The sequence below is a fragment of the Oreochromis niloticus genome, linkage group LG7, assembly GCF_001858045.2.
Source record: "Oreochromis niloticus isolate F11D_XX linkage group LG7, O_niloticus_UMD_NMBU, whole genome shotgun sequence".
Lineage (NCBI taxonomy): Eukaryota > Metazoa > Chordata > Actinopteri > Cichliformes > Cichlidae > Oreochromis > Oreochromis niloticus.
In genome coordinates this window covers 7,022,060-7,047,879 of record NC_031972.2, presented here as the reverse complement: position 1 = coordinate 7,047,879, position 25,820 = coordinate 7,022,060, and the positions used below count along the sequence as shown (strand labels likewise).

Genomic DNA, 25,820 nt, shown 5'->3' with positions numbered 1-25,820 from the left:
TTTTTCGTTTCTTTTTTTTTTGAAGGACACACTGCAAACCATGGTGAGATGTTTTCAGCTAATAGCTGGGATAACCTCGTTGGTACAAAAATACTTTGTACTTACGCCAATCAAACTGTGTTATCTTTGGCATTTTTCAAGGATTCAGCTAATAAGTAGAAACAAATTAGGTGCTTTATTTATGCTTGAATCATTCATAGGTCAGTGTGACCTGTGCAAACAAATAAATAAATACTGTATTTTTCGGACCATAAGGTGCACCGGATTATAAGGCGCATTAAGCGAAACAAAACAGTCAGATAAGTCAAACTTTACTCAACTCATTCTTCTTGCTTCCTCCACTTCCGTATGTGCTCTATTCCCGTGTTGTTGCAGTATATTAATGACTAACCTCATATTGTGGATGGATTATCTCAGTTGTTCTCCTGAAGTTTGGTCCGTTTACAGCATCCTGCCATGCCATTACATTTGTCCCTAACCATCAGGAACCCTCACGTTAATGAGTGGAAAAGAGTTAGCGGTCATCCTCCAGCCTCACTGTGTTTATGCTATGCTAACATAGCTGTGTCTCTAGCAATCACATAGCACATCATTATATACCAGCTAGTCCAGCTTCAGTAACCCTACAAACGTTCCTGCTGTTTAGTTTTCTGTCTTCATTTATGTTGGAAGTGATAGCAGAGCTGTATGTTTTAAATTTTTCAGAAATCTCTCAGTCAGAACATGCTATATCATGTTTAGGTAAAAACTAGCAAGCTGACTTCCTGCTAACTTCTAACTCCATTAATTTTAATAAATTCTGTTTTCATGGATGCCTGGATGTTAAACTTAATTGTTACACCTGGTAAAATAGCAACACTGATCATTTTATTAAAGATGGAGGAATTTAGACAGTTTTTAACTTGTAGTGATGCCGCAGTGTTCATTTGACTTTGGGACCTGAAGCGGAGTTTGGACCCGGATTACTCCGCGAGGCTCCTGACTACGGTAGCCGTACTGCTCCGACAATCCATCAAGTGGTGCGGCTTCGTAGCTTACCAAAGTCATACTAAAACATTTTTTGTACCACATAAAATCAGTTCAAGGTCAGTAATCAAAACCAGAATTCATACATAAGGCGCACCGGATTATAAGGCGCATTGTCGATTTTTGAGAACATTAAAGGATTTTAAGTGCAACTTATAGCCCGAAAAATACGGTAAAAGTAAAGGACTGGACTGAAAAACCAGCCAATGTGCAAAGAAACACTTGAAAAACTTTGAAGTCTGGCTTCCTGGAAGTAACATATAAAGAAATGCGTGCTGTCTCAAGACATTTGCACAGTACTGTTTATAGGACATATTACAGGTGTTGATTTGAAGTGTTGGATTTCACTTGGTGATATCACTACAGTATAATTACTCGGCCACACCAACAGGGAACAATCATGTTCATATTAATGATCTTAAATGGCTCAGTGAGAGAGATCTAAAGTCAAGTCTGAGTCATAGTCAGTCTTAAAGTCAGTCTTGAGGCCAAAGATTAGGAGATCCATACTGCACATTGTAGCCGAATTTCTCACTGTGTTTATTCCACTGTAGACACAATCAGGCCTTATGCCAGTTTAAATTCTCTCCTAACTGTAACTTTGTTCATAATTGTTATAAGGTCCAAGAGTGGTGTACTTGAAAGCCGTCTTCACTATCAGTTCTGTCCACCAATATCAAACGCTTGAACTGCAACGTCAGGGGAGTGAAGGGATGCAATTGTCCTGAACTATTCGGTACATCACATTCAGTTCGGTGAGTTTTGTTCAGTGCATACTGTGATTTAAACTATTACTGTCAAAGGTCTATTCTTCTAGAGTCCGAGGTTAGGTGTCACTCGTACTATTGACCAAAGTTTGTCTATTCCTGCAGCTCTGTGAAGCACTTTAGCATCTCTTAACTAATTAAGATTGAACAACCCACAAAATTTGCAGGAACAGAGAGCAGTTTGGGGGTAATAAGCCATGATGTACAACAAACAAACACTGCTTCATTAATTTAAACTATTTATCAAGTGACAAATTAACCTTTATACTAGGTGCATTTACAGTCAGTCAACAGCCTGATGTTTTACTGACTAATACAGAAACAAAAGGAAGTTTTACTGGAGTTTGGCTTCATCAGGTTGCCAAAAACATGATTCAGTCAAAGCTAAGGTTGCAGTGACTGGTTAATGAGTGTCCTAGAATAGAATAGAATAGCTTTTTATTATTCTATTAACCTTGACTGATTAATAAGGAATTATTTTACTATACAAGGTGAAAAGAAATCTGTGAAATTATTTGTTTTTAATGAATCTTAGATGTTAATTACTAATCTAATAACTGGGCATACCTAAATCCCAATGTTGCAATTTATATTTTATTTTTTGTGCAGGAGAATTGCACTTTGAATTGTTTCCCTCTTAAGCCTGATCTTTCTAAACAGAATAAGCTAAATAGTGCACAGAGCTCCATGTGGCCTTGTTCACCTTTATCATAGCTAATAAACCCAAACAGTTCACTTCTAACCAGTTTTACAGAGTTCACTTTTAATAAGGACAGCTGTCATTTTTAACATCTCACTGAGCTCAGCAGTTGGCTATCGTGGCTCAGTCAGCATCATGTCATCATATCAGTTTAACAGAAAGAGGAGCTTCTGTATTTTTCTTATACTAATGAAAACCATCAGGATTTCCAAATATTTCAGTATATAAGGCTTTTGTGAAACAGCTCGACTCTATAGCTAACCTCTCCATAACGTCTTACATTATTATCCATATAGTTGAATTACGGTCCAAAGTTATGCTTAATGGAGTGGTCACTTTGCCTTGCTGAGAGCTCTTCTATCCTAAAAAGAAACTCTAGAGACAAGTGCTTATTTTATCTGAATATTCATCTTAATTAATTAGAATCTCTCAATGATGATGTATCCAAATTTAACAGATTATAGATCACGCCACAGCGACAATGTGGTACACCGTGCCACAAGTTATTCACTTTTCCCTTCAGGCCAAGCATTTAACCCTGCAACCTCCCTTTAGGGGAACAGAGCTGTTCAATGCAATGGCAGCTACAGATGGGTCAATGGAGTGACTGCAGTTTGCTGTGGAAATGAACTGACCTACAAGAATGTGAATGTGGCATTATAGATGCACAGACAACCGATGTTCATGGACCTGCAGCAGAGGCCACTGGCCACCGGTTGGTGCATTATTCAGCTTAAAAGCTTGTTAAAGAGAGCTCACAACGGTGCTGTGATGAAACATTGATGAGTAAAAAACAGTTTAGTTTGCTGGTGTTATGTAAAGCGATAAAGCAGCGGTCGGGTGATGGCATGTAAAGACAGGGAGAGGAAGGGAAGAGAGTTTAGATGGCATTACTGGATAGACTCAGGACAAACACACCAACACAGAGCAGAAGAAACGAGGCAATGAGTGACAGCGGGGGAAAAAACAGCAGAAAAGGATGGAGACGCCAAGAAAACCAGAGAATGAAAGAGCTGGAGGAGCAGAAGCAAAGCTAGTACACAGAAAGAGAGCAGGAGAGAGAGACCTCTGATGAATTAACGAAGTTTTCCCTGAGGCGGACGCCAACATCTCCATATGAGACCCAAGATACAACCTCTTCAGACCAAACACAACTCAGCAGAACACAGGGTATGACAGCAGAGACCAGGCCAGCATGCTAAAATATACCACAATGGGCTGGCAAAGTAGTTCATCAAGAAGTACTCTCTTCAGCACAATGCTCCTCAATGATTAAAACTACAAACCACTCTCTTAGAGCACCTTTGATTTTCATTTTGACAATAATGCCAAGCTAAATACAAAATATTAGAGGCTCTGGAGAGACTCCCTGAGCAGGAGAGGTTGTGTTTTTCTCATTGCTGTGACCTAAAGAGATAAGAGCTGGCCACATTTGGGCTTTTGTCTGAAGCTCAAAAGTTTGTGTGGAATAAGAAAACCTGCTGCATAAATCTAACTAAAATCTTGTTGTCCAAGCTTAGCTTTAGATAAAGAAAGTCGTTATGTAGTAATTGAAACAGTCAACAGAAAAGGAGATAAAACAACTGAAAGAAGCAGACTGAGACTTTAAGAACAGGATACCACGACAAACTGGTGGTATTTCTTTACCTGGGAAAAAGTTTGTATGTTTATTGTCAGCTTCTTACTTTTATTCTTGGAGTTTTCTAGAGTAGCTTCATATGAGTCACAGTTCTTATTTGTCTTAAATGAGGCCTTGATGTAGCTCCTCAGTTCATCTACTGTTTGAAACAATTCATTTTAGCTGTATTGCCCTCCTTTTAAATCAACTTTCTTCTGATTGGCTGTCCCTCATAGAGCAGGTGGGTTGGCCTTTGGTGCTCACAAAATAGACTGGCATCACATAGCGGCAAGATTAGAAAAAATAGACACAGACTACAGTCGCATACTTTAAATACTTTGGCCATGATAAAAAAATTTTATATATATCTATATATTGTGCAAAAAGGAACGTTAGTTATCTTAAACAATTTCTGAAATTCATGCTGAAATGAAGTGACGCAAAACTCTGTCAGAAACCAATCCGTAAATTGGCGCAACACATAATGAGAAATTCTCGCAATCACTGTTATTATTCGTCAAACTGCTTGCATTCCTTCTATCCTCCATCCTCCACTTCCTCCCTCTCCATCTTTGCAAAGTCAGAGGAAACAAACCGTGCAGTATCATTGATCCGGCAGCTTACACATGCACACATATGCAAAGGAAAACGCGGCCACCCTCTCGCACACTCACACACATCTCTGCACGCTGTGAAGAAGACAAAGTGGGAGGTATATTGTGGTGGACGGAACCACTGACCCTCTTGTTGAGTTAATGAGCTTTTATTGACTCCAGCACCTGGAGCTGCTGCTGTAACTTATCACTGTTAGCGCCCCGCTCCCCAGATGCACAGCACACAGGGGAGCGTGCATACACAAAAGCAAGCAAACACACATACGATCAGTTTGTGGAAAGAAAACCACAGAAACACACACTCACACACTGTCAGCTTGCAGCCTGTACTCTTGCAGAGTCTCCTGGGATTCAGAAGTAGACAAACTCACAAACAGGTTTTCATGGTTTGTGCTTTAAATGGGTGACGTGGTCAGACATGACATGTGTAATTGCACCTGCCCACTGCCTTGAGTTGGGTTCTCCTCCCAGTCCATAACCATTACAGCTGCTGTCAAACCCATAAGACAAACAGTGAGCATGATGCACTGCAGTCACTCAACCTAAATGCACAAACACCCTTTAGAAAATGGCAATTATAAAATTATGAGGTGCTGTTTTGGATGTACTGGTGAAAGATTTTGACTTCACGGTACCTACCCATATGGAAAAGATATATATATATAAATCTTATAAAGTTTCTATCTGTCTTGTGTGAAACTTGTATGAAAAGCATACAAGAGTGAAAACAGATATAAGATCCCTTGAAAAATTATATAAATGAAACTTGTGTTTTGGATACTAAAACAATATATGAAAGTAATGAGAAAGTGGCCACTTTCATGAGTAACTCATATAAGCCTTATATGATTCACCATATGAAGTAGGCCACATCTTATGCAAGTCTTTTATAAGTTTTTACTATTTCTTTTCCATATGGGTAATCCTACTTTTAAAACAACCTGAATCACTGTTACTATACTGAATTAAACTATCAAACCAAGAGAAAGAAAGAAATTTTAAGACTGTTTCATGAGAATGCGTAACCAGAACTCTGCACAACCCACTCGTGCACTTAAATTGTTAAAAGACAATAGATAAAATTAAAATTTAGATGATCTAGATTAAAAGACTTGATAATGCTGTCAAGATGTGTCACAAATGTGAAGGAGTTGATGAAAAAGTAATCTATTACTTTGAGTTAATACATGAATTTTCATGCTTTTTTTCTTTGTTTGTTTGTTTTGTTTCCTGGCAGTCACTGTAATTTTTTAAACTAATGCATTTCAACAGTTTTTATGTTTAGGCCGCAGCTTAAACTTTGTCCAGAGTCTATAGAAGGGTTATCGATTACCCTGCAGCCAAAAAATTCGGCTTGGAAGTTAACATATAACATATAAGTTAACATATAATAAAAGTCATGCCCAAGAATGTGGAAAAACTGAAAATGTGTGTCCAGGAAACTTCAACAGTAAAAAGCCTGCGTTGGTACAGTCTAACACAGAGGGGCTGTTTACACTTCGCTGCAAAGAACAGCAGCAGCCATGTGGTACTTTGATTTAATTCAGTGTTTTTCAAACACTCAAAACCCCAAAATTTCTTGAACAATTATTAATGATACAAAGGAATCCAAGCTGAATTTTAAATAAATTCTTAACTAAGTATGTATTTCTGTGAGATATAAAACCTAAAAAACAAAATTGAAAAAGACAAAAATTAAATATTAAACAAAACAAGCAATATACAAAGTGTCTTTGTGCTGTCCATATAGGGATGCATGCACAGAGGCATGGCTCAGTGGCGCGGAGTGTCTGAATGAGTCCCACAGGCATGGATGCGAGTTTGAAGCGATTTATAATTCTTAACTTGTTAGATGTGTAGATACTCACCACACGTGGTTTTTGAGAAAATCTCTGGGAACTTGAACATCGATAATCCTAAAAATAAAGCACCCAATCTTCATATGGTTCATACGTATCAACCATTTCTTATAACACTCTTTTGTCTTCTTTAGTTTCTCTGTGTATCTCTGATCTGATCTCTCTATTTTGATGGTTTTTTTAGCATTCATTTTTTTTCAGCGTGTTTTCCCCATTATTACCTGATGGTGTTCATCGTTGTTTTGGTTTTGCCTTATCGACATGGCGGTGACTATCCAGAATATCCTGCAATTCCCGAGCTCTACTTTTGAGTGTTGATTTCGTTACTATTCCAGTCTTGCAAATGTTTCCCCATCTTTGCCTCCCTCTGCCGTGACTATATGTCCCGCTGTCTGTTGTCAGCCGATGAATCCAAGGTCCACTACTGACGATGTGTCCCAAGTTTTAATAGGATAATTTAGATCAGATCTCTAATCCCTAAACCTAACCAAGGAAAAATGGCACATTAGCTTGAGTAAAAGAATGAAAGTTGAGGCACACAACGATGTGTGCTGCTGGTAAAGTTTCTGGGCTGCTTTTCCTCATAACAGCCATCCCCCAAGATTTTCTCCATTTAGAGCAATGCATTGTCAGGGATTCTAACAGCTAGTCTTTTTACTGAATCAGTCAAGTTTGTTCAGGGTTAGTCTTGCCTCAGTGTGAATTATTTGTCTTTTTACATATTTAAAATAGTTAACATTTTCATTAAAACTATTTTGAATATTTTTCGCATGTCCTGTTTTTATTTTTGCATCCTGTCTTTGTCAGATTACTTTCACTTGTGCCTCTTCCCTGTTCTTCTTACCTGTTTCTCAGTATTTGCTCCTCATTTTCTGCAGAATGGTAATTCTTTGTTCATCAGCCAAATAAAAGCTAATTTTCTGCTTAGTTCACCTTCCTCTGTGTCCTGCATTTGGGCCCTGTCAACACCAGCCAACCCCGACAATATGGCTTTAAAATTTAATGTCCAAGTTGAAATGCTGATTATGATGTTTTCAGTAGCAGGTAAGGACAAAGTCACTCATAACTGCCATAATGCCCAATTGACTCATTCATTTTTGAATTATTAATCTTTCAGACTGTATTTAAATACATTTCTCAAATTAAATGAGCATTAAAACTTTCTTTGCTTTTTATTCAAGTTTAAGTGATCGGTTCTACTGAGAGTCAGTTGACCTCTTCAGCTGACACATATGAAAACCTGACCTCAGTCTTCCTATTGTTGTTTTTGTTATGTTTCCAGTAAGTAACTGAATGCAAACGATGCACATGAGTAAATTGCACAACTCTAAATAGTCCGTGGGTCGCAGGGGGTGCTGGAGCCTATCCCAGCTGTCATAGGGCGAGAGGCGGGGTACACCCTGGACAGGTCGCCAGTCTGTCACACAACTAACACATAGAGACAGACAACCATTTGCACTCACATTCACACCTATGGGCAATTTAGACTAATCAATTAACCTATCCCCACAAACTGCATGTCTTTGGAAGGTGGGAGAAAGCATGAGTACCCGGAGGGAACCCACGCACAGGAAACTCCACACAGAAAGACCCCGGCCTGATGATGGAATTGAACTCAGGACCTTCTTGCTGTGCGGCAATAGTGCTAACCACTGTGCCACCATGTGGCCCAAACTCTAAAGTTTTGTTTAAATTCTGTTCTCTGTCTGTGATTCTAATATAACAACCTGGAATTGTACTGATAAATATGTTAGCTTTCATTTACATGTATATGTAGTTGTGTGCATGTGTAAATATTAGTTATGTAAAAGTTCACAAACCATTTAAAAATGGTTGCCACTTATTTATTTTTTTAAAAAGGTAAAAACAGTGGCCATAATTCTTACTGTAAAAGCAGTGAGGAAAGTTAAATAACACAAATGTCGGTAACTCTGATCTGTTTACTTTTAAAGTTGACCTATTATGGTAATTCCCACCTTCATGCTTTTATTCATAGGCTCTAGCAGTGTGGCTTTGCATGATTCAAAGGTCAAAATAATCATTGTTATCTCATACTGGGCCTTGCTGGAGTTCATGAAATAAGCTGTCATCGCTCCTTTCCACTCCCTTTAAGCAACCTTTCTTCTGATTGGCTACCTACAAAGGATTTCAAATGGGTGGGGCTTTTGTGCTCAAAGTAAGAGTTCTGTGCCTGAGAAGACCAAATTAGGGATATCCCCTCTCACTGACATCATGCAGGGTCAAGAGTTTAAAAAAGCATTTAGAGTAGTCTGAAGTCTGAGCTTTCAGATCAAAGGGATTACTTTACCATATGCTGCGATTTTTGTTTAAAATTTTAGTGGTTGTCATTTGACACACAATTCAAGAGTTGCTCAACAAAAGCTAAACTGATATACAGTAGTTTCTGGTTACAGTCATTAATGGATGAGCAGTTAAAATCTGTAAGTTGATTACATTAAATGGTGTTTAAATGATCTTTTCTAATGTTTCAAAGCTACGCCTACTAGTTCTTGAAATTGTTCTGCAGGTACATTCACATCAACTTGGGATCACAGCTTTATGCTAGTGATGATGCATAACATCCTTTCAGTGCTGGAATAAAGCAGTTATCACTGCAATGACTTATAAAAGGTCAATGAAAAAGACGACGACTATCATCTAGATTCAAGACGCTTTTGCTTTTAAAACTTTATGGTATGCACCCACAAACCTACCAGAGCCCCTCAGCCTCCTCCTATCTGCTCCCAGGAAAATTAAGATCCTCTGATAAGTTCCCTCAGGGTCCTCCGCTCAATCTATCACTTATCAGTTCTTCTCCTTTTCTGTGTTTTTAAAACTATTTTTTTCATCTGCTTTTTAGTGATGATTTTATAGTTAAACTACTTGTGAATTCTCTCACTTCTACAGGCTATTTTGTTCTTTTGCTCTTACTATAATCGTATGTATTATGTGGTATTCGTTTTTGATCTTGTTCTACCCATATGGCATGTAAAACCTGGACTTAAGCTAAACCTGCTTTGACTGTATGTACATGCAGCCAGCCTATGTGTTTCACAAGTTTTTATGAGGCGAATGAGTCTCTGTTTATATAAAAACCCAAGTACATTGTTCCTCTGATTTTCCTTTTTTCAATAAATTTTTGTCACCTTCACTACATTTCAAAACCTCATCTCACACCCAATGTCTGACACTGTTCATTGTTAACATTATGTCAACAAGAATTACATGTAAAAACATACAAGCAACAATTAGTAATCACGTTTGTTGTTTTCTCCTGCTGCAGACATTCCTAAAAGGACGTATAAGAGGGTTTTCACTTCAATAGACTGAAACATCAGGGGGTAAGTAGGCTGGTGGTGGCACGAACACACCAAACTTCCCATCAGGAGATCAGAGTCCCTTCTGGAGCCTTGATAAAAAATTAATTAATATTTTTTATGCTTTCACTTGTAGTTTAGGTAGAAAAAATCCCTGGTGGGGTCCAAATATTAAACATTTATTAGAAAGCCCCATTTTCCTGGTTACCAGTGTGCAGCGTTAAACCCAATCAAAATGTTATGACACCAGTATTTTATTACACAGCCATGTAATGTCCAACTTTAAAATCTAAGGATGAGCTATAGTAGCTTGTACAAATGATCTGTGGAGGTATTTTTCTCAGGTAGGACAGCCAGGCACCCACACCCACCCTTCCTGCATTGGCAGTATGATCCAGTGCTCTCAAGCCTTGAGTAGCCACATGTTGTAACCACCGTTTACCGTGTCCTGAACGTTGTGTGAGAGTGATCAGCATTCAGGAAAAAGCGACCATTAAGCGAGAGCTGAAATCTGTTGGAAGAAGTTCAGATGTGCAGAAGATACTGTACTGCTTCTGAGGACAAGCAGTTGAAAAGGTGAAGAGAAAATACGAAAAAAGGCCACTTCATAAACTGTACCAGACTAAAAAGCATATTTCAAAGATTGTTTTTAATGAAATATAAAAGAAAATGGTTGAGAACCAAAGCATCATAAGTTTAGGTTATGTTAAGGTCACAAGTTATTAAATACCCAACACTGAGACAGCTATATATTTCTAAATGTCTATGTAGGATGATTCACTTGTCAACAAGCAGACAGACAGATGTATTTTCCTCAACCTTCAAAACTTTGATTTTCTTTTGTTTGAAATTCTGATCGGCTTGCTTTTCGCTTCCCTTCGCCTGTGTCAGGTTCATCTTGACTGGTTTCTAAAGGAGTCTGTGGTCGATTCTTTTCTTTCTCCATCTCAAAGCCTCAAAGCCCTCGGCCCCGCAAACACACACCTGAGCTCTGTCCACTTCACCTCCGTCCCACAGACACGCAGGCGTTCATGCATGCATGCAAACACACACACACACAGGTACACCGCGGCAGCTGCAAGCCTGCATATATGTTTATCCGCAGAGGCATGCACATCTTTTATTAATGCTCAAGTCACTTCTCATCCTCAGCTTGTGTACATTTATTCGAACCACTTCCTCTCTCATCTGCAGCACCATGCAGACACTCAAAACACACGGCAAGCTTCAAACTAACAAAACTGTTCAGAAACCTGCAAAATACTTGCTGAATATAAATCAGAAATATTCACTTTAGATATTAGTTTGACTTAATACATGTAAATTATTACATGTAAATAATCCTAATTGAGATTTTGTATAACAGAATGCATTAGAGGAGGTATCCCCAGCATCCTACAAAGGTCACTAATGAGCAAAGTACTGAGCATAGGATTTCAGACCACTGCTGCAGAGGTCTGTTACAGAAGCTTTTTACATCAGCAGCTGACTGCAGTATTGCTGTGTAATGTCCTCCCCATCAGGGATTAGATGAGAACATTATCAATCTAAAGATGCTACATAATCTGGCCATTTATTACACTAACAGGCTTTGTCACATTTTCAGCCCATTCAGGGGGATGCCTGATTACATTTTGACTAATGACAATATCATCAGTCACTTCACGCCTCCTTGTCTCTGTTTACACTGCTAATGTACCCATGTCAAAGAAGTCTTCCTTTGAACCTGTGGGACAAGATTTTCTGTGTACACATTTTCTCCTTCCATTTCTATCTTTCTGTTTCTCCCTGTGCTGGCTTTTAGTCAAAGTTTCCAGAGTTGGAGAGCTTTTGCAGGACCTCTTTTGTTGGCTTCAGATCATATTAAATTGAATTGTCCGGAAGCTGCGGTCAGTGATCCATGATGGTTCGCCTTTTTCTGACAGGCTTGATAAATACAGGTCCTGATCTCTCTGTGCCTCTCAATTCCTCTATCCTCCTCTTTCTCTCTCTACTTGTCCTCTGCCTCTCACCTCCATAATACTTCTCTTACTTTACTCTTGTATTGTGTTTCTGTAGACTGCATTGCAATTTTTACCTCTGCTTCTTTCTCAGTGAGAGCCAAGTCTCTCTGCACCTCTTCCCAGAGGACTTGCGTATTTGAGTGTGTGTATACTTGTTTTGCTATCTTTGTGAGGACCACCATAAGTTTTTTGACATTGCCAGAGAGGACGTTTCAGCTGGTCCTAACTTTCTTACACAATGTTAATTATTGTGCTATCTACTGTACAATATAAAGCGCCTTGAGGCGACTTTTGTTGTGATTTGGCGCTATATAAATAAAATTGAATTGAATTGAATTGAATTGAACGTCAAGGGGCTATTTGAAGCCTTGATTTTAGGGTTAAGTATAGAATAAAGGTTTGTGCAAGGGTTGGTGTAACTCACTTGTGTGTAAGCATTGTGGGACTCCTCTGTTGTGTTGGCATGTTAGTTTTGACAGCAGGTTTTGATTTACTTTTAGTCATAATTTAGGGATCCAAATTCTTTCAGGTTTAGTCAATTAAACATCATCAGATTATCACAGAGTGAGTCTAAAGTTGATTCATTTGATGAAAATATTAAGTGTAAAAGTTTCCCATGTTTTTGAGTGCGAGTTTCCATATGTCCACTCGTCCCATTCATACCAAGTGTTGACATTTGGTCATGTTTTCAGGATAAACAAGGAGTACAGGAACGAATTATATCACTTGCAAAGAAAATTTAAAAAATAAAATGTCTAAAGAGATTACGTCTGATTGGATCTCGTCTGTCCAGAATATTGTCAGCTAGTTTTTTTCCGTTGATGAAAGCATCATAGTTTTTGTCATCATGCATTTTTATTCAATTTTCGTCACAAAAGAAACTTTTTTTTATCGATCAACAAAATTGAAGGCTGTGTGTGTGTGTGTGTGTGTGTGTGTGCACTACAGGATAAAAAAAGAAGCTCCACTGACCTTGGACACCCATTGTTCTCCTCTTTCTCTCTGTGTGTGGGTACCTGTGTGACTCGTGTGAGAGCGTTAATTTGTTAACACAGTCACACTTTGGGGATCAGCTTGCCTTTTGGAACAAAAAGTCCTTATAAGACAAATTTTAAGCTCAAGCAGAATCATCAAGACTGTACAAAATGCCTTTATGTTCAATATTATCTCCTCCAGTTGAAGCCGAGATGAGTCGCACATCAAATCTGATTGGAGGACATAGCTTTTGTTGACAACATGATTGGTATGTTAGTGTTAGGAGTGATTGTTTGTGAACACTATTACATACAGAGTGCATTAAAAATGGAAACCATTAAAAAAATAAACAAGCATTTACTTAAAAAATAAAAAATTGGAAATCGCACTCCCTAACATAATGAGCCCAACAACAAGCCATAGATAAAGTGAACTCAAAACTATTAGGTCTCTATAAGACCTATTGGCTAATTACTTATAGAATTTTTATAAAACAGCCACAAGCATAAGGATTAGAAAAGTGGCATTATAATGGGAAAAAAGGAAATGTGGATAAATATAAATTTCATGAGAAAACTTGATTTTGGAGTTAGCACTCATGGTAAATGGCCTGTATTTATATAGCGCTTTTACTAGTCCCTAAGGACCCCAAAGCGCTTTACATATCCAGACATCCACCCATTCACACACACATTCACACACTCATGGATCATTATTGCAGTTTGGTACTTCTGTGTGTGGTGGTTATGGGTAAGGTCTCCATGAAACAAATGTAAGGCTAAAAAAAAAGCTCAAACATATGTTATCAGATTAAAAACTTCAGTTTTAGCTGCTACGTATCAGCACGCATGACCACAGTCAGAGCCGGGGACGAATTTAAATTGAGTGATTACAATAAGGAATAGTTACTCCTTTGTAGTTTGGATGTGTGTGTGAGTGAGTGTACTTGAGCACGATGCAATACAGCTCTTACAAACCGTATGTATGTGTGTGACCATGAATATTCATGCTCAGGCATATTTGGGGATAAGGAGAAAGGAGTCATGCTTGGCTGGTACTTCATTACTTGGATTTGTTAGAGAAACTCACACAAATGCACAAAGCTTGTTTAAATGGTCTTAATCCAATTCTTGTAGGGAGTACACACACAAACTTTCACTTTTTGGCTACACAAACACACTCACACCTACACCAACTACCCACCTGGTGAAGATCACAAAGGACACAAATGCTTGCGTGCTTGTGTGTGCGTGTCTTTTTGTGTTCCGCGTGTTTGCTGGCGACTTTGGACAGATTAAGTGCTCGTGAATTATTTAGTTGTGTTACTTGTGATTTACAGTATGGTGGCAGTGGCGGAGGGGAGGGAGGGTGGGTGTATGGACCAAACCTGCGTCAGTGTCATAATAATCAGCTTTGGAGGTGCGTGAATGTTTGCATGGCCCAGTGAGAGAGCCTAACCCAGGTGGCAGATTCACCTCACCTGGCCGGATTAATTTTTAAGCTTGTTTTCCTTCTCTTGCTGTTTCTCTCTTTCTGATTGGTCATTTTCTTTTTTGGTTACATAGCATAAACTTACTTTTTAGTTAGAGTTTTTGTGTGTTCAAGCTCCGATTTGGGATGACATAAATAGGAACTGATAAATGAACTGGTTCTGAGTCACACCCATTCATACAGGCACTTTTGTCCAGGCTTTGTGTTTAAACACTTATTCAGTTCCCATTTAATAAATCAACCTTAGTTTTGTAGCAACAACTTTCCGGTGTTCTTCTATAAGGATGTAAGGATATATACACAACTCCCACTGATAAAGTGATTCTGCCTGTTCAGTGCTGTGTAGATTTTGGGTCACAGAAACATCTTTTGAGAAAAATAACAGTTATAACATTTTGTAAATTGTGGTTTGAAGATTAAAACTTGATATTAGGGTTAAAGTTAGTATTATGTTTTAGTTAAAATAGTTAAACTTGCGGGTAACAATGAATGTCCTCACAAAGACAGCCAAACAATCATGCCCAGGTGAGCCGGTAGCAGTCAGTGTAGGGGGAAGATTAGAAACAACTTTTAGCCAAAATATAAAAACCATTTGTCCAAATGACATCAGATTTAACACTGCATTTACTCGGGTTATCAGTAGTCAATGTGGGAAGTGAGAGGTGGATGGAATGAATGGTTCTGGATGTAGAGTAACACCAAAAAATGGACTGACATACATATTTCTCAAATTATGAGAAAGAAGATACAAGAGGACATAAGCTAGCCACACATCCCTGAATATGTCCATTCCAGAAGCCTCAATGTAAGTAAATGAAAGCAATCATTTCTGTGATGTTTCTTTGCTTTTGATCTTATGAGACCAAATCAAACAGTGGGGTACATGATGTATATTTTAAAACTTCTGAAAAAAAAATCTAGAAATGAAGTGGCTTTGCTTTGATTTGAAAAAGTAGGATTCTTGGGATCAGATTTATCAATATTTGTGAATCCCTAATGTGAAAGGACAGAGAGAGGATGGAGGAATGGTTGGGGTGGGGTGGGGGGAGGGTGATTAAAGAAGCAGGAAGGGTAGACACAAGAGATAGAGCAAGTCTGAAATAAAAAAAGAAGAGATTGGGGGGACGGCATAGAGATCAAAATGACTGCGGAGACATGCAAGGCGGAAACGGAGAAGTGAGGTTTGCTAGAAGTAAGGAGTGAATGAAGAGAGGGATGAAGGAAATGGGGCTATGAAGGAAGGAAGGACGAATGGCAGGCACCGGCAATTTTTCAAGAGACTTTTAAATGTATTTTAATGAGGAATATTCCACTTCATGTGTCAGTGCTGCAGTGACAAAAAACAGAAAATGCTCGAGTCGACCCACCAAGAGGGAACTTGGAGAGTGAGGGAGCGAGTTAAGAAGTGTTTCCAGAGGAGAACAATTAAAAGCCAAATATAATCTCCCTCTTGCCTATGGACAGCTTTTAATGTGAATATTGGAGCGCTGATGACGCAGAGAGGAGCCCTGCACCCAGGGGAAACCTCTCCCCCTCTCTGGTCCTGACTTTTGAAGCTTTCTGAGTGCAGACAAACAGAAGACACTGTGTGCATTCTAACAATGCTGTTTATCGTATTAAAGCAGACTCCTTCTACTTGTTTTGAGATGAGGTTTTACCTGTTCACGCTCTTTCCAAAACGTCTCGTTGGCACTTTCAATCACAACAGTAAACTGTAGGTGTGCTAAAGACACGCTAACTGGTACAATAAATAAACTGTCAGAAAAATTAGGGAACGAGTTTTGTGTGTGTTCTGAAATAAAAGGAAAGGTAAGCCTTTTTTCAGACGTGAAGCTGAGAAAAAGTACACCTGTATTTCACTGCAACACATCTTGAAGGACCAGGATACTTACGAAGAAGAATACTTGACCCTGTAAAGCCAGAACTATTAAATATTTGCTAGAAAATTAATTTCTTTTTAAACTGGAGTGTTTACTGACAATTTTTGAAAGAAGAAATAAAAATATAAATTTTCATTTGAAGGTTTTAATTTGTATAATTTTTGCTACATCTGACATTTTTGTGCAATTTTTTGTGGTGTACTGTATATGAAAGATGTACCTAGTCACTGTGAAGTCCAGTTTAGCACTTCACATGTGTCCTGCAAGGTCACACTGGTCATTCTGTAGCAACAAGAATTTATCCTTCTTTTTTATTCTTTTGGTGACTATAATTTACAATATGAACATCATGTTATAGTAAATAAAACATGAAACTAGTAACTTACTCATCAGGAATGTGTTTGTTGAGATTATGGAACAAAATGAGCTGCCATTTCCTGATAAACTGTACAGACTTCTTTTTGCTACCAGAGAGGTTGCCCCCTGCTGGGCATTAAACAGAATGCATTTTCTACAGACATCTTCAATATACAGTCCATGGAAGTCCATTTGCATTAGGAGCTGTAACAGTGTTTAGTTGATTTGTACATGTCACAGTAGCATGAGCATGAACGCAATGACTCAGTGTTTCCTAGCATAAAAACTGAAGTGTAATGAAATGATCGGTGTTATATGTCCATATCTTTAAAGACGTGGCTTCATACTCACGTTTTTTTCTTCTCCTATGTATTACAGTGATCTAAAACAGGTATTACATCACTGTACTTTTTTCTGACTGGCATTATAGCATCTTATCACCACCTTGTTATGAGCCAGCACCCTGGTTAGGCTGTCTCTACAGTTGTAAAGATGTTTTGCTGTTTCCTGTAGCTACAAACCAGCTAAATATATTGTTGCCTACATATGGCTGAATGTTTTTAAGAAAAACAGTAATTTTTGCCTCTTGTCGAGCTGTTTGGGCACACTTGTTGTAATATTATAGAGCTGCTGTGCATTTTATTCATCATTAAAGCAGATGGGACTAAACACTGTTTTTCCAGAAGATCATAATTTGGGTGAGGATACACTAAACTGAAAACACATGGACACAAGCAGTGACCAAGGCTTAAAAAAATAATTCAGCACACATTTTGGCATGTGATTGCAGTAGTTAATGCAGATAACAAAAGCTTTTGTACAGTTTCAGGTATTTGTTTCAGAAACTTCTGTAGTATTTTGTATCCACAGCTTTCAGATATTTCAGTTATCATCACATAGCTTCTAGATACACGTCAGAATCTCTTGATGCAGACATAGAAAAGTACCAGTGCTTGAAGCACACTGCAATCCAGTGTCGCTGCCAGTCAAAGCCTTTTTGTGTCTACATTTGGCTATCAAAGCTTGCCTTATTTCTTGTGAAAAAAATTAGTATAAATGTTGTGAAACTCTCCCAGCAGAGACCTCCCGGAGACACTGAGAAGACTTTCTACACGGGTGGATGACACAGCACCGTGGGCTGTGTAAGGTGCACAACAAACTAAAAATACCATGCAGGTTAAATAAAACCCTGTAGATTGTTAGGTTGCTACAGTGTGTCTAATGTTCATGCAAAAACATATTTCAAAAACAATTTGCAACATAATTGGTTGTATGTGTAAGACAGTGTGAGTCAAAGGTGCCTGGCCTGGAAGCACTGCTCATAGATAATGCAATTGCACATCCACACACACATAGTTTTACAGGAGCAAATCACAAGTTCTATATAAAAAAAAATGCTACCATATAAATATATAATGAGCTGATTCTGTCCCCTTGTAGTAACATGAATGGGCTGTGACACACACTGAGTGACTGCGGAGGCAGTTTGACAGACAGCAGCAGCAGCAACATAGAAGTAATTCCTGGTCAGGTAAGCTAGTATGCAGGGCTGAATGGAGTCTCCAGAGACTCCACTGAGCAGAGTAAGGGGACAGATGGGATTCATTTATCATTTATCCGCATCGGTGGGACTTTTTTTGTCCTTTTTACCCCACTGTGTTACGCTCCCGTGGGAACCTCGTCCCATCCGCCTCCTGGTCTTTATTTTTCTCTGACATCAGCAGCAGCGTGAGATGATCAAGGCTGATAATGATGATGACGATGATCATAAGTTTGCAAAAAGAGAAGGTGTGTGCACATCGGGCACTATATTTAGATCAACAGTGTCTGAATTATAGCTCCTAAAAACGTTTTATTATTGGACTGAAAAGACGAAGCGGTCTGACTCAGTTCTCTGGTCCACACAACAAAACACATATACAGAACGTGTATTCAGAATAGGTGAATGAAATTTTGCTCTCACAAAAAAATTCTAACTATTAATTATTTTTCTGAAAGAGGAAAAAGTGAAGCAGCATTTATATTTAGTACAAACCAGACATTTATAAAAGAGCTTTAAAAATCGCGGATGAAGCTGACCTTCTGTAGTCCATTAAAACATTTTAGAGCTTTAATTCAAAGACATCACTTTTGCCCCCCCGTTAAAGGGATAATCCACCTATTTTCCCGCTCAGGGTTTGAGGAGTACTACACAGCTGTTTGAAAACAGCTGTAATATGTCTTTTTACAAATTGTGGATTGTAATTTATTAAATATACATGACAAGTAATGCTGAATAAAACATATATGTTGCATTAAGGACAATTCTGTTTTACCAATCTTTGCAAATTCCTTAACAGTAGTGGGGTACCAAATTCTAGTATAGCCGCTTTGAATTAATATTTTCCAAATTAATGCACTTAAAAGTCTTTGCACATGTCTCACTTTACAATATGGGAACTATTATTTATCTTAAATAACTACCGTTGCATTACTTTACAAGTAACCCGATTGAGCTAAGGGACTAAATGGGTGGAAAGAAATGGGGAGATGCATCCAGACCTCACTCATTGCACGACGTCAGTTTCCGTAACGAACCCTTATCCAGCTGTGGGAAAAATACTCTCACTAAGCACCACTAATCCAAGCTTTCGGCTGCGAGCTCTCTCTGAGCAGATCGCTCCCGCAGCTGCAGCACATGCTCTGCTGGATGCTCGAGATGAGTGAGGAAAGGCTACGGGACCCCCTCATTTAAGATCAGACACGAGGCATACAGACAACTCTCACAGCTTAATATCTACATACATCCACATCACCTAAGATCATTCATCTAAAGCTCTAAAAAGTCAGGACGTGTGCCGTCCTGTTACGGCGTTACGCACAGAGTCTCGAAGCCCCAAACTACTCCAAATTCAAGTTTATACACTGTTCGCGCACACAAGTTGCGACATAGTCACTTAAATTTCAGTACTCACTCAGAAGCAGAGCAACAGGCAAGAAGAGCAAGCACGCAGAGTTCATCAGAGATGCCATGCTGACCCCACAGTTCGTCCTCCGACCTCACAAGTTTCAAGTTTGCACCGGAAATTCCAAAGTTTTCCTTTTTTATCTTTTAGTTTTTAAAAGAAAAGAAGAGTCCCGATGTCGCTCCCCCGCTGCCGGTCAAAGTGTTCTCCTCCCGTCCTCGTTGCAGCTCTGTACTCCAGCGAGCATCCACGGGGCGCTCATCCGCTGCGCTGAAGGGGAGGGCGCGTCCGTGTAAAAGAGGGGGAGGAGGAGGAAGGTCTACAGCAGAGTCCCCGATGAGGTGCAAGGATGCTCTGAATTATCAGCGCAAGGCGTTTAAAATGACCAGGGAACCGACTACCAACTTCTTTCTATACACTTTACTTCAGTGGTTTCCAACATAGGGGGCTGGAGCTCTCTAGGAGGCCAGGAGACAAATGTGAAGGGCCAAGATTAGTGAAGGGGGGAAAGAAAGTTTTAATTCCTGGTTTGGTGCGTTTCTTTAGACAGATTATCTGCTTAAAAGTTCTTTAAATGGAAAGAAAAAAAGAAGTGTCACTGCAATATTAAAGCCAGTGATCATTAATCTGAAAAACGTCCCAGCAATCGATGTGATATATTATTATTATTATTATTAGACAGTTGTAGGTTGGTTCCCAGCCAAAGGGGAGTTGTATCCTCAGAAGCTGAGGAACTGTGAGATGATTAATGATTTCCAACTCTTTGTAAAGTAATGCACAATTTTGTCTTCATGAGGCTCGGGGATTTAACAGGAGAATCTAGTAAGGGAAGGATGTTTCTTCTAGTGGTACAGCAAAAACTCATGGAAAACGGTCACATGTTTTTGTACAGGGTTACAAGCCAAAACCTGTGAAGTCTTTTATCCCATTTTCTTTTTTTTTTTTCCTACTAAATTTTCACATTAAAGTGACAAAAAACGGAAACATCCTCATTTAAAAATCCCCCAACAGTAATTTAATGGTTGTTGCAAACTTTTCTTCACTATATATCTGCTATAGGAAGTTCCCACAGACACACCAAGACACCTGAATTTGAACACGTTTTGTTTTTTTTTATTCCAAAATGTTTGGGGTAAAACAAACCGTAAAAGGTACAACATAATTAACCAAGCAGAGGGAAATGAACACAATGGAAAGAGGGAAAAAAAATCCACATGAACTTCTGTTCTGTTTCTCATGCAGAGCTCCCAGTGAACTGCTAAGTAGTCAAAATTCTTTCTTCTTCAAACACTGAAATGAGAGTTCAAATATCCGTCCTGATCACCTGCCTCCGGTCAAACGTTTGCAAAGAAAACATACAGCTTCCCCCTCACTGTGGTGCCTGAGCCTTCCCACATATTTCAATGACATAAATGATTGTAAAAGTTACATGAATCAGGTAGGTGTGTGTGTGTGTCAGTGTGTGTGTGTCAGTGTGTGGCAGGGTGTAATGCCTTAACATTACAAGTTATCCAAAACGGGTAAATTACAGTAAGGCACTTTGCTAGATAAACCCAACAGATTCTGAACAAACACTTGAAATTAACTGAACTTTTATTTTACAATCAGCAATTCAGTGCAGCCACTCCGTCATGAAACAATGAGGTGTGTGAATGGGATCTACACAAAATATCATACACTTTAAACTCAGTGTAACTGTGAACAAATGGTGCGCTTATAATCTAAAGGCAGGCTTTTCATTGATACTGTAAGGGCAGGAATGACTTCTGGATTCAAAACCTAAATTTCAAGCAGGATGAATGTCTAAGTGCTGCCTCCTAGAGCTTAAGACAAGTCACTGCACATTGAGTTTACAAGCATTATTTGCAATTGCCAGGTAAAACAACAGGATCGGTAACAGTTAATGTGTACCAAGTTTCTTTTTTTTTTTTCTTTTCCAATTATTAAGCTACTTTGACAAGTCTTAACGTAAGTATACATGGCTTACAAATACTAAATGTTTATATAAAAAAGGGAAGAAAAACATGGGGAGAAGTCTGAGGACAGAGCTGTACATGTGGACGGCTGCCGGCTTCAATATTGAGCTCCAAACATTTCAGGTTTTGAAGGGGAATTCTTTACAGCCTGGAAGACCTCTGCAAACATTTCTTACACTCAATGTATCCTTCAGAAAATCCTCTTTAGAGTGATTTCTAAAACCAAACCAGGTGAAAAAGTCATGAGCAAACTGCATTATTGTCTATCAAAAAGGTTTATAGTGTCGATTCTCTTCAAAGATTTAGTCTGGCAAGGGCCAAACAAATAGGAGATCTATTTCTTAATAGGTTGGAGACCTATTAAGAAACAGCTCATAGGAAATATGCCACCAATGAAGAAAGAAAATTGGCTTTGGGTGGTACATATTCTTTTGGTTGCCAGGATTAGCTTCAAAAAGGAAAAAAAGAAAAGAAAGAAAAAGCAAAGAAAAACTGAACTAAGGGAGGATAATCCTACGACTACCAAATTCCAGGCTTTAGCAGAAGGATGCTGGTCTGTGTTGAAGAAAGTAACAATGTGTACAAGCCTGCTGTTTGCTCTTAAGGCCAAAATAGAAGGCGACATTTTGAGGCAAAGCATGTTTTCTTTCTGTTGCTCAGAAGTAGCCCCCTGCATCAAAACTTGTTCAGCATCCCAAAACATGCCTGGCAGGTAGCTTAGAGGAAACAGCACAACAAAAGGAACAGCCCCGTCTGGCCTCACACGGACCACTCGGCTGGACATTCTTCGAGTCTTATGCACGTCTGGATGATGCAAAATCAAACAGTGTCAGGTTGTTTGTATGTTTTTTTTCTCATTCTTGTTTTTTCTGTTGTTGTTAAGGGGGATGAAAGAATCTCAGCGCTCTCTTGCTGTTGTGGCTGAGACAGTCTTGATGGAAGAGATGACCACCAGGTCTCTTGGGTCAATAAAGCAGCTGTAACAAAGGTCTGGATGTAGCTACAGTGAACTTAAGAGTCTCTGAACATAAATCAACAGTAAGCTTTCGCCCCAGACCATTATTGTCTTGAAGAAAACAACAAAAAGAAAAAAGAACCAAAAAACTGAGAAACAAAAAACTGTCCATTTCTTGACTTGACACTTCACTGGTGCAGAAAAGGGGGAAGGAGGAGAAATGAAACAAGGAGAGACGCATGTTGATCAGGATCCAAGAAACTGGAGAAGCTGTCCTTGGTGCTTTCTCCTCTGAAACACTAGCGGGGAAAAAACAGTGGACATATGATCGGTATCAAGAGGAAAACCACTCTTCGGCAGCAGCCTTTAAACCAACAACTAGTGGTTGACGAGTCCCTGCAGCATCATCATCAGGCGCCGCGCCCTCTTGCTGAGCGGGCTGTGGGGGTCCTGCTGCAGGAAGGCAAAGAGCTTTGGTCTGACCTGGGCCAGCACGGACGACATGTGGTCTCTGGTCAGGGGGTCGCTGTGGTCCAGATTCATTACTGCATCCTCCAGGTAGCTAAAAAGAAGGGAAAGAGAAAGAGGTCAGATAACAATGAACACCTACAGAGGCAATGGCAGGCTGAAAGAAAAGAAAGCGTTTGTGGTCACTTGGTGGAAAAGAAAATGGGAAATTAAAAAGGTTTGCATATACAACCTGAAACTCCATTCCATCAGCAGTAAGTTATTAACATATAAAAGCACCAGAAGGACAATTTGCACAAATGACAGTTTTGAGGCTTTTGAGTAGGGATGCCAAACTCATTTAACATTGAGGGCCACATAAAGCCAACCTTGATGTTAAGTGTAGAGATGGCATGATACCACTTTTTTATGTCCGATACAGATATCATAGATTTGGATATCTGCCGATACCGATATGAATCCGATATAGTGTCTTTTTTAATCAATAAAACTGTTTTTTTAATATCTTGCTGCATTTTGTATAAGTTCATACTCAAGTTTAAATAAACAACAACACTAAAGCTATTCTGTTATACCTGTATGTAAAAAATACACTGCACCCAAAATATTTCATAGTTCAGCAACACTGATCAATCTAATAAACTTAAACCTGCACCATCCTCCCTATTCTGGTATTTTAAAGAGTACTTAGCAGAAATATTAAGCAACCTACCTAATAGGGTTGCAAACTCCCAGCAAAAAAACATAGGGAACCACCCCCCACCCTCCACCTCATGATGCTTAATCGATGTAATCAACTTTAATTTGATGCAGTGTGGAAAAAAATGCACAGAAATAAATTATTTTTCAAGAATAATTAAATAGATTCAACATCTTTCTTCAACAGAATTGCAGACTGCACAGATGGCATCTTCCCAAAGTTAAAAGTACTATAGCTTACTAGGGTATATTAGACTTAAAAGTTACTATATACAGTAATGGACTTCTATACATTTTACATCAGATTAAAACTTTGGGTGTAAGATTCAGATAATTATTTATTAAAAGCTAGGCATTTTAAATGAGAATAAGAAAGAAAAGTATGTCTTTGTGCCCCCTTTTCCCTGTTCATGCCCTATCGGCCCCCCTGGCTAAACTTTGCTAGATCCGCCCCTGCACAGTTACCAGCCGTCAGCTAGAAAAGGATCCTGGTGTAGAAAGTAATATTAAATAAATTCTAACAACAGCTTATCAAGCTTAAACGTGCTGCTGTTGTTCAGCCGCTGGTTTCCTCCTTCTGGTGCAAAGTGGGCCAAAAACAAAGAAGAGAGACGGACTCGGGACAGAAAAGCTGATCAGCTGATTATTGATCAGTTTCATGCTTAAAGTAGCAGCAGGAGAGGGAGGGGGAAGAGGCACGCGCTCCATATATCGGTTGTTAAGCTTAACATGGGAACGCTTTACAAACATTCAGAGATGAACTTACACACTTGCTTTACTTCTCTCTGGGATAACTTCCTCGGAGATGAAATGCTGGTTTGGTAGCGAGGCTACAAATACACACAGCCGCTCTGTCACGTGAGCACACTGCTCCGACGTGCTACGGTTATGAGCAGAGTTACGCCATGTTGCAAGTTTTGTGAGGTGCTTTTTTGATATTTAATGGATCGGATTACATTTTTTATTCCTCTCCGATATCTGATCGAGTAATTTACATCAGTATCGGACCGATACCGATACGTAATATTGGATCGGTCCATCTCTAGTTAAGTGGGCCAGAAAATGCACTTTCTGACAGCGTAAACATCTTTTAACTACACATTTAATCCCTGAGATATCTTAATATAAGATAAAGTAGTACAATTTAAATGGCACATCTGAGTTTTTCTACATGATTAATGTGTAAAATTACAGAAGGTTCCGGTAGCTCACTACCCAGATTGTCCCATATTTATAAAACAAAGTTTTTGTAGATTGTTGTTGTTTTTGAAACAGAAATTTCTATAGTAGACAGTGAAAAACTTTTCTGTCATTTAATTGTCATCTATTACTTGTCCAGTGTTCCAGATTGGACTCTTTAATGGGCCACTTCTGGCCCCCGGGCCTTATATGAATGTCAAGCCTGTGAACATTGTGCTTTCACTCAAACTGCCCAGCAGAAATCAGTCTCACCTGCCTGCTGTCCTCTCGCTCGGGCTGCACTACACTTAACTCCTGAATTAATTGTAAGAGTCAGACATCTGGTGGTGAGAGTGTCCAGCTGTACAGTGGAAATGACCATTCATCACCGTGTCCGGAGTGCTACCTGATCCCAGTCTAACATTAGAGCTGTTCCCATGTCGCCAGCTGGTCTCCTGCCAGGGCTGCACAACACACACTGCAGGTCTATCAAATCCCCCTCAGCACTGCCAGCGCACTCTTTAAAGGGGCTTTTAATGTCACTGCACATACCAGCACAGATACTGAATGTCTCTCTGAAAGTTAATGTCTTGCCGAAGTTAATTTGGCTGTAACTGCATTTTGTCAAACACTTCAAAAACACATATTTAATTGCTTTTCACACTGCCTCAATTGTTCTCGTATCCATTTGTGCAACAGTGTGTACTTCACAGCTAGCTAATGATGCAGCTAAGAGCACAGATTTTGTGGATAATGACACCCTCTGTAGTCCCAACAATCCTAGCTGTGCTTTGGGGATCTTTTATGAGCTTCTTCTGAAATACTTCTAATCACAAGTCCTGAAAACGAAGCATGAAGACAGCTCTGTGGTATCTTTACCCGGATGTGAACTACGGTTTACTGCGTACATACTGTGTACTTAACAGTCCGATTTATTTTTGCTCATGAGTGAAAACTTTCCTTCATAATTAAAGTTAGCCATTAAAGGTAA

At 39.1% G+C, this 25,820-nt stretch overlaps 2 protein-coding genes across 2 annotated transcripts in view; both read right to left on the bottom strand.

The window, feature by feature from the left end:
- Positions 1-20,180, bottom strand: part of nrn1la (neuritin 1-like a) — a 99,263-nt gene extending 79,083 nt beyond the window's left edge. Inside the window, exon 1 of the mRNA XM_019360782.2 lies at positions 19,562-20,180. Within this exon, the coding sequence (XP_019216327.1) occupies positions 19,562-19,619 (58 nt within the window). The 5' untranslated portion in view covers positions 19,620-20,180. The remainder of the gene's footprint in view (positions 1-19,561) is intronic.
- A 463-nt stretch (positions 20,181-20,643) lies between these two features.
- The window catches only part of edc4 (enhancer of mRNA decapping 4), a 29,735-nt gene continuing 24,558 nt past the window's right edge, over positions 20,644-25,820 (bottom strand). Inside the window, exon 30 of the mRNA XM_005449393.4 lies at positions 20,644-23,045. Coding sequence (XP_005449450.1) covers positions 22,862-23,045 — 184 coding nt within the window. The 3' untranslated portion in view covers positions 20,644-22,861. The remainder of the gene's footprint in view (positions 23,046-25,820) is intronic.